The sequence below is a fragment of the Nannobrachium achirus genome (assembly GCF_963921795.1).
Source record: "Nannobrachium achirus genome assembly, chromosome: 12".
NCBI lineage: Eukaryota > Metazoa > Chordata > Actinopteri > Myctophiformes > Myctophidae > Nannobrachium > Nannobrachium achirus.
Genome location: NC_137832.1, coordinates 55470687 through 55481071, shown reverse-complemented (window position 1 = coordinate 55481071; position 10385 = coordinate 55470687). Strand labels below are relative to the sequence as shown.

General features: G+C 42.3%; 1 protein-coding gene across 1 annotated transcript in view; it reads left to right on the top strand.

The window, feature by feature from the left end:
* The window catches only part of rgmb (repulsive guidance molecule BMP co-receptor b), a gene marked incomplete at both ends in the record, with an annotated part of 48105 nt that overhangs the window by 7448 nt on the left and 30272 nt on the right, over window positions 1–10385 (top strand). The window contains one exon of the mRNA XM_080738774.1: window positions 1502–1689. Coding sequence (XP_080594900.1) covers window positions 1502–1689 — 188 coding nt within the window. The remainder of the gene's footprint in view (window positions 1–1501; window positions 1690–10385) is intronic.

The following is a 10385-nucleotide window of genomic DNA, read 5'->3' as shown; positions in this document are numbered from 1 at the left end:
TCTCCTATAGTCACTCTCTCTCTCTCTCTCTCTCTCTCTCTCTCTCTCTCTCCCTGAGCGAGAGAGCTAAGGAGGGTGGGAGCAGTGGTAGAAAGTAACTAGGGGCCTACAGTAAGTACATTTACTCAACTGCCACATTTTTCGTGGATAGGCCTACTACTTTATAGCCTACTACTCCAGTAAATCTTAGAGGCAAATATTTTCTATTCAATTAAGGCCAGTCCATAGTCTCTCCAAAACCAAACTTTTCGTCGGAAAGGTCCGGTTTGACTACAAAATGGCGTCACTCGCGACCTTCTGAAAAGCAATTAACCTGAATTTGGGTTATAGGAAAGCTGCACGTCGGAAAGTCGGAAGTCTCTGAACTCTCCGTCGAAAAGATCGGTAGTCGGAGACAGTATGGACAGACCTTTATTCTCATGTGGTCTATGACGTCAGACATCTACATCTCCATATTTGTAGTCTCTCAAGAACAGACTATCTAATGCTGCACAGAGAGGTGCTGTTTTCCCTTTTATTTGACGATGGTTAGCCAGATTGACATATTTGTGAAAAGAGTATTTTTTGCATTCAAGTCAATGGAGAAATTAATTAAATAATACATTATATAAAATAAAACTATATATAGCCTATCTCTTGCAAAATGCAAGCACGCAATTCCAGATGTAGTAGCCGGTTGATTGACAGATATGGCACAAGTGCCACCAAAACTCTGGAATTCTAGCGGTTTTAGCGCTGCAATATAAAGTTTATCTGGAAGAAAGTCGGGACAAGTAGGTCTACATCTGGTTCAACCCTGTAACTCAATGAGGAAACTATGAGGAAACCCCACTAAAAAAAACTTGTATCTGTAGCTATAGGCTACTTTTACTCAAATATCTAATCTGAGTACTCTTCCACCGCTGGGCGGGGGAGGTGAGTGTGTGGAGAGAGAGAGGAGAGAGAGAGAGAGAGAGAGAGAGAGAGAGAGGGGGAGGAAGGAGGAGGAGTAGGAGTGTTCAGGACGACAGAGATTCAGAGAACAGAACAGACACGCAGAGCAGAGGAGAGGAGAGCACAGATTCTGACTGAGGCCAAAGTCCGCGACACAACAACCACCGCCGCACGGAGCACAGAATTATAAACCCGCTTCTTCAGGTCTTCTCGGAGGAGCGCTTCGTTTTCAGGAGCAAAAGAGAGGACTAGAGGAGACTTCCACTCCTCCTTCTACTTTTAGTTTTTCTGCGCTCTCTCTCTTTCTGTCTGTTCTTCGGTCCGCGTTCCCTTTTTTCCTTCTCCTTTTTCCTGCTCCCTTCCTTCTCCCCGCCCTGCACGGATCGCATTGCGCGGAGCAGAGCTGCGCTTTAATGCCCCTGCGCACCGGGGGAGGAGAGGAGGAGGTGGGAGACCAGACTGAGGAGGAGGAGGAGGAGGAGGAGAGGAAAAGGAAGGAGAAACAAGAGAGAACAAGCGGCCTAATAGTAATAGGTTGAACATTACATTAAACAAAACTCTCTCCCAGTCTCCCTGGCCCCCGGTGGAGGTCCGTCGTTCCCCTCCGTCCGCCCTCCTGCTCCCTGCATGGACGGGGATGGGGAGAGGCCGGATGCAGTCGCCGCGGGGCTGAGCGCCTCGCCTGCCCGGCTCCAGCGCCCCGTCTTCGGCCGCTGCTGCAGCTGATCCTCGGTCTGTGCTGCGGAGCTCGTCTAGGTAAGGGTTGGTCATGCTTTATGTCTCTATAGCCTACTCTCTCTCTCTGTCCGGTGTTATAGTTGGCAAGCGCTCACACAGACAGTTGGTTTACTTTACTTTGTTTTATTTACTTTGTTTTATGTGTTATGTTGTTATCATACATTGGACAATGTATGATAGGCCTATCTATCTAGGAACGATGCATTTAAAAAAAAAACTTCAGTTAAGAATCAGTGACAATTCAGTGTAAATATACATGGAGTTAGCAAGAATGCTAATTTCATCCCCAGACAGTCCCTGGCATAATACAACAATAAAGCAGAAATGCAGAACATAAGACAATACAGGGTGAAAACAAATGCAAAGTAGCCTATACATAATAAAACTAGCCTATATGATGTTAGTGTGTGGGAAATACAGACTAAAATATAGCCTATAGACCCATCATTAAATAAAGAATTATAGGCCTATATATATATAGGTCTATATATATATATATATATATATATATATATCATATAGATATGTATACAAATATATAGTGAATAAGTTTGCAAGTGGTCACAGGCTTGGTTATATTACCATGTTTTAAGATTGTGCTCAAAACAGCCTATGCAAGGATTCTCTAATGGCCAAGAAAGTGTCTAATAAAAACAAAAATGGGCCCCATGTGACTTCATAGTACACTCTCAGGAGTGTCACATTGGGTTGTTTTATTTTTTCACACCTGAAGTGTTTTATTACATGGCTATAACTCCAGAGATACAGATCAGTCAGGATCCTGCCATGTGCGGTTTGTCCTACAATTCTGTCATTTTAATACAACTCTTGTTACTTTCCATCATCTGGAGGGTGAACGTGTAGGTGTAATTCACTTATCCGTAACTGTTAATATATTGTTATTATTGGCCGAGAAACAGAGCCCTACTGTTATTTTATTATTATTCTTTTTTTAAGACATATTTTTATACTTCTCACAGGCTGAACATAGCAAGACCTCACATGCGGCGCACTACGCAGCGTCGCTTGTGAGCTTTGTGAGGTCTTGCTATTTCCGGCGCCGCGCGCGACACCGCCGTGCGACTGGAGCATAAGATATTAGGCTTTAATAAGCCTGCTGTGCTGCCTGACAGACAGACAGACAGACATACAGAGAGGGAGAGAGAGAGAGAGAGCAAGCTTGTATCATGTTTCTCCTCTCCTCTCTCCTGGGTCCGTCATTCGTCCCGTCTGTCTGCCCGCTAATGGCTCATGTTGTGGAGGAGGAGGAGGGGAGGAGAGGGAACTGGCCCTCCTCATCCACGTCCATTTATTCTACATCATTTGAGCTTCATCTCGGCTCCACATGCAGCCTCCGCTCCGCTCCCCTCCCCTCCCCTGTGCCCTCCCCTCCGATGTGATGGCTGATGATGGTGATGATGATGATGATGATGATGATGAGTCTGTCACTTTGTTGTTGTGTTGTAGGCCAGTGGTTTTCAACCCTTTCACATCAAGGTCCATTGTTTATTGGGCATTTGAGCCACGGACCACTGGCTGGTGAGATTTTGCCTCGCGGACCCAAAACTTGCTCTTTTGTGTTGTCAGTTTGGATAAAGATTGTGTCCACAATGCCATGCTGTATTGACATTGGTACCATAGGAGAGATATTAAACAGGCAAAACGAAGATCAAAACAACATTTTTTGTAATTGTGTGGAATTGCGTAGACTTCTTGTAAATTAGGTAATGCCGATGTTTAACAATAACTGAGAGCGTAAAAAAGAAACAAAATGTCCATTTGGTTTCTTTTTACACTCTCCAAGAGTTACAGATCTATAAGGGTCCATTTGTTTACCAACTCTCCATCATTTAGCTGGGGACCACCTGGAAACCCCTCAAAGACCACTAGTTTCTTTTTTCTATCAGCAGTTGTTTGATTTGATTTGATTTGATTTGCGATTTTCAATACGAATCGCAAACAAGTTGAAAGGAAACTCAGATTCAGTTCAGTGAGTCGAATGTATTCATGCAGGATTGCGATTCTGTGTTCTGTATTTTTTGTTCTGTTAAATCGCACTCCAGAGTGAAAGCCACGAGGCTGTTAATATGTTAACTCCATTCTAGATTCTCATTTGTTATTTATAAACATTATTATTCTTATAAAAGTGACTTGTTGCGAAACGTGAAAAGTGTTTCTCTTTACAAATCAAGACCCGAAGTCAATGACATAGCTGTCAGTGCTGGGAAAAAAAATAGGTTTAAAAAAACAAAAAGTGAATTGAATGGTGACCTTAAAATCGAATGGATTTGGATTAGACACATCGTGACACCCCTAGTACATGCTTCTAACAGAAAGAAAACATGAAGGATACAATAAAGTCAATAGTTCCGTTGTGGTCCTTGGTCTTTCTTATTTGGACAAACATACTTAGTTTTCATGTCAAGGGCCGCTCCAAATCTGACAAAAGTTGAGAGAGAGAAGATTTGTGTGAATGCTGTATAATTACACCAATTTTGTAAACGTTTTTCCTAGATTTGTAATACGCCATGGTAACGAGGCTGTCACTTGTTGCTTTTGTCGCGATACTGCTATTTCTAACTTCCATAATAATACCTTGGAAAAAACATAATACCTTGGAAAAAACATTGTTGACAATGCGTGCATGGGGCATATCATTGTAGATCTTTATTCAAGGCTGAGAGTACCCGTATGTTGTTTTCATTGCAGAACAATTCTCCTCAGCTAAGTTATTTGGCTGCACAGCCCCATCTAAAAAGGTGATGTGTCAGGACCATAGAGTATATATAAAAATAGAGAGCGGACGAGCCCACGCCCCCACTATCATTTCAATGCAAGTGCTCAGTGGCGTTTTGAAGCAACGGCTACGTGCTAGCATGTAGCTAATCCAGGTGCATTCTGGGGAATGGCTCCACTACGCAGTGGAGCCAAACGTCACGAATGACGTCACGAACCGACGTCGACGTCCATTGAACCCTATTGTAGACCCCAGCGCCGCGCTCTTATGCTCGTGCATGTATGTTTCACCCTGCCTGAAATTCAGCTTTGGCCAGTAGGGCGGCTGCTTCAATATTTACAAGCCGTTCTGGGGGCTTGGTCAGGACCTCCATGAGAGGAAATGCATTTAATTACTGAAATCGTGGAAACCGGATTCAATATTGAGGAACCGGAATCTGGAACTAGGGCTGTGCTTATGACATTTTACATGACGATTAATTGTCACCTAAATAATTGCGATTAATTACAATAATTGTGTTTTTGTCGTTGACAATTAAATTTCTGTTTGGCTTGTAGGCTTTGAAGTTGCACATGGCAGATATGACATAACCCAAATATACAAAGAAATGAAGGACATATTTGACAACTTAACACTTCCGATTTACAGACCTGTAAGGGTCCATTTGGAACCCCCTATAGGAATCGTATACGGCAACCGTTTAATCCATTAAGACCTGAAATACCGGTATACCTACAAATGTCTTCTAAATCCTAACGGTGAAAAGTTGTTCCAGGGACCCCCAGAAGCAAAGATTTGAGCTTATATAGCTGCTATTGTTTAGTTAATAGTTAATGGGTTAAGAGCGAATCGTTAAGGAACCGGAATCATTAAAATCCGAAAGGATCCCAACCCTATAGTTGTACCAATGCCAAACAGCTTATTCTGCTGTTGCTATTGACTATTGTTTGGCGGACTGGATGATCGAAGTCTTACCAGTAGCATGGCAACAACAAACAAGACACATTGGCAATTTTACAATTCATATATTTGTGACAAACACACATCTCTGAACGTTATTATCCTAGGGCAAGGGTCTTCAACATGGACTTTGAGGACCCCTAGGGGTCCTCAGAGTCACTACAGGGGGTCCTCCAAATCTTTGTGTGATAGAAACCTTTTTTCTCCTTTTTTATATTATATTAACCCTATAGTCTATATTCTGAGAACTTTAGCCAAAAATAGCAGATCTACAAGCTCAAAACGCCTTGCGCTGCGAGGTGTTTTGAGCTTGTAGATCAGCTATTTTCTGCAAAGAGGTTTTGTGGAGGGAAAAAGAGCAGACCAAGTATAGGGTGAAAGCAAGGTATTGACGGTTCAAGTGGTTAAATATCTGAAAACACAAATTGACATGTACAATGATGATTGTGCTGTCAAACGATGAAACCATATGGAATCTATGAAAAGGTTGAGGGGGTCCCTGCTTCATCTCTCTCTCAACTAAGGGGTCCTTGGCCTGAAAACGTTGAAGACCCCTGTCCTAGGGTGTACATGGCTACTGTATATATACAGGTATATATGAAAAGTATAACGTGAGTGAAGTTTGATTAGCATTTACAGTACATGCTGTAGGTTTAGAACTCGTGCTGTTGGACTTGACTGTGTTTTGTTTACCCAGCAACACCCTGGCCTTCTGGCACTGTGTTTGTGCGTGCGTGCTTGTGTGCGTGTGTGTATGCATGTTTATGCGCGCACGCATACGTGTTTGTGCACGTGCGTGTGCGCGTGAATTCGTGGGCGCTGTTTATTCGTGGGGCAGTCACACCTTCAGTAATTGGTTTAACACTGCTTGGCCTGAAGCCGAAAAACTAAACGGACTGTTCATGCACACACACGCACGCACGCACGCACGCACGCACGCACGCACGCACACACACGCACGCACACACACACACACACACACACACACACACACACTGAACATGAAATGATGTGAGTTCATCATTAACATAATAACAGACATTTTGTGACCTAAAGACAGACATGACACATTTGGGAAAACATGCTGTACGTATTTGCCATTAAATCCTCTTTTTCTGTAGGAGGAAAAAGTCTTTAAAACCTAGAAAAACCTTTTCATTGTGACACAGATGAATAGGAACTTGGAAGTATAATTTGATCTACGACGGAATGCACTCGATTCATTGGTCATTAAAAATAAATATGCCTTATAGCGTCTTGATGCCTGATTTATACTCCGCTGTCTGCCAAAAATAGCAGATCTACAAGCTCACATTGTGCCGTGCTGCGACACATTCACACATCACAGCTTGTAGATCTAGCTTGTAGATAGATCTTCAGATTTTCAGAGAGAGCGACAACTGCACACAACCGAGCATAAAATGACTTAGCTTTTAGTTCTACTGGATGATGGATCTCTTCTCCACTAGTCCCTTTCTAACATTTTATGCGATGCGATGCATTGTGAGCTTGTAGATTTCTATTTTCAAAAGATTTCTATACATTTTATTCCTTTGAAAACTGGGAAAAATGGGACATTCTGCATAATGAGTACTCTCTACTTTTGGTACTTTAAGTACATTTTGATGCTAATACTTTTGTACTTTTTTTTACTAAGTACCGGTACATTTTGAATTCTGGACCAGAGTACTTTAACATTGCAGTATTAATACTTGTACTTAAGTACAAAATGTGAGTACTTTCTACACTGAAAATCCTCAGTGCGTCAACCCAGTAAAACCAGGAAAGCATCTGTGTTATTTTAGATTTATGGCAACTAGGTTTTTCAGAAAACTCTTTAGGATTTAGAAAAGAAGAAGAAGGGGGGTCCGCCGACAAATACATATCATTTTGGGGGTCCTCAGCATGAAAAAAGTCAACTAGAACTAGAACTGCATGTCGAGGTGCCAACTTGCTCCTTGTGCACAAGTAGGTCATGTATGGCCTACTTGTGTGTCAGCAGAGCACGCCAATGACATCATCACCAGGAATGCTGGTCCCTCATTGGCTGTTAATGATGACGTTGCCAGAAACGCTTGTCCCTGATTGGGCTACGGGCTTAAACACACACAGCTACCTACGCAGCCAAATGCAGTACTTGCCCCCTTTCTGTGTTTGCCTAGAACTGGATCATTGATTGTGGGGTCATGTGATCAGTGACGTCATGACAGTGTACTCTTTGGCTTGCAGAGTAGAATACAAATGTACACTCTCAGAGTTACAGACCCTCGGTGGTGGCTCGGACCGGATGTTGAGAAACAGTGGACTATAGCTATTCTGGCCTTTGCAGACATGGGAATGTGATTGCAGCTTGTTATGTGTGTGTGAGAGTCTTTTGTGATATGTCAGACATCTGGAGTTTTAGCCATACCAGGAATAGCTGACTGACTCAACGACTGTTGTTCACATCTCCGTCTAGGAGAGAGAGGGGGGTGGGGTGGGAGAGGGACTGAGAGATCGAGGGACATGAGGGGATTAAGAGAGAGGTGGGTGCAAACGTAGAATTCTCTAAATCTGAACATATCCTCTTGTTCTTTCAAGCTTGATGTGGTGCCGAGCATTAAGTGAGTAAACAATGTCTATTTTCCACTGGGCACCGCCATTATTGTCGTGAAGACGTGAACTCGCAGGACTTCCCGATGTACATTCAACCATTGCTGTACAGAAGTCCTGCAAGAGACGAGAGTTCAAAGTTCATGGCTTCACACCAATAATGGCGGCGCCCGGTGGGAATAGACGCAGAAATACGCAGATTTATAATTCAACCAATCGCTCCTGTCTGAAGCCTTGGTCGGATGGGGCAGATGGACCCAAAATGGACTATATTGCATCTTTTGAAGAAAAATAATTGTAAAAATAAAATAACACCTGGACCATCTTTTGGGGGAGAAAATAAGTACTTTTAAAGGTAAGATAGCCTTCTAGCCCGAAATTCTCCTTTAAACATTTTCTTGACACATTTACAGACTCGGCGACCTGCCACGCTGAGCGTAGAGACGAAAAATAAGAAGAGAATAAAAATAAAAATCAGGGCTCCCACAAGGAATATGAATATGCCAAAAACTGTGATTCTAAGAACATAGAAAAATACAATAAACTTTCCAAAATAAAGTCAAATGGTTCTAAATAAATACTGTTTGATTGTCCACAAATGCTGTGAATGTTATTTAGTTAGGATGTTGTATTAGACAGATGCTAGGTTTGGTGTTTACCTACTATCCTATAGTTGCGTTGTAGCACTTAATTGATTTACTTGCATCCTATTTACTTGCATCCTATTTACATCCTATTTACTCGACCATTTGCCACTTACTTTGAGGCACTTGCACTTTGTAAGTCGCTCTAGATAAGTGCGTCCGCTAACATACCTAAATTATAAATTAGGACCCTATAGCACTCACTAACACTTAACTCTCCCCTGCTTGCCACCTTTTCTTTCCATTGATGCTCGCAGTTGACCGCAAAACAGCCATGGCTTTGCAGACATATCTTGGTCACTTGTTTTGAGCCGCTCCAACAAGTCACAGAGTGTGTTTGTCCATATGTCGGTATGATGACCGAGTGTGTTTGTCCAAATCTCTGTATGCGCACAACCTCAATATAGGGATGGGACGATAATCATTATTAGTGTTTATCGTGATGAAAACACTCACTATAATCGTATCAAATTGTACACTGTCATGCAATGGGATCAATTCACCTTTTATTTGCCGAGCTGCATATCTGGTACCATATAAACCCTCTATAATTCGTAAAACAGACCTGCAAATAATGTACTTGATACAGTATTTTTTTTTTTTCACTCTGGACCAAATCTCTTTTCCAAAAAAGTGCCAATCTACAAGCTCGCAACGATTATGGATGTTGGGGATATTTTGATTATCGCGATAATATCGTAAATCGCAATTCTTTGGGTCAGAATCATCGTGACATGAAATGTTAATATCGCCCCTCCCTACCTCAACACCTGCAATACCACTGAAGCGCCTTCGAAGTGAATGGACAGGGATTTAACATTGTTCCTTTAGTTCATATAGCTTAATGAAATGCACCGCCCATCAAAGACACCGCTCACTTCACACTGGGTGTTATTTTTTTGTTATTTAGATTTTCTTTTTCTTGACTACACATGTTAAGATTTAGACAGATGTTAGGTTCATTGATTACCTGGTGTCCTGTAGTTTCAAATGTACAGTATGTTATACTGTAGCAGTGGTAGTTTGGAAGAGACATGAGCCGACACCTCTGAAATGTGTCTCTATACTAGTGACTTAGAGATGCACCGATTAATCGGCCGCCGATTAATCAACAGTTTTATGTCAGTTGTGTCAAAATGATACTGCAGGGGCACTGCCACTGCACAGCGTGATGGACAAGTCTTGCGACTCCTGATTCCTGGTTTAATCTTACTAGTCCTTGCCTGTTTGAACATAATATGCTCTGAATTATGTGTATAGTTTGGTTTATGAAGTGTGCACAGTATATGAGGGATTGAATGTCTCAGAAGTAATGTTGAAGAACCCAGACATATGAGTGATGTCAGTCATCTCCAAATGTGGGCACTGTTTCAGCATGCGGCTGTTACCGTGGCGGAGAAGGATGCGCAGTACAGGCGGCGATATCAGTGATGGAAGTTATCACCAGATTTGGGCACTGTTTAGTGTCAGTGATGTCAGGTATATCAGACAGACATCGGACATCACTAGAAAGAGCAACACCTTCCTGTTTGGGGATCCCTCGCCGAACTGAACTGTTCTGGCGGAATATGTAGCTAACTTTAAGAAGCTGTGCATAATATCGTCCATTAAAACTAAATGTCTAAATTACGAATTGTAAAAGAGCCATTAGCACCTCCTGGAGGCGACGTTGCTCCTTAACACGCTCACGAGACATTTATTTGGGCCAAAGGATAGTCTGCTAGACTCTAGCAGCTAGAGCAGGGTTCTCCAATTAGTTTTCTCCAAGGGCTGAATTATGT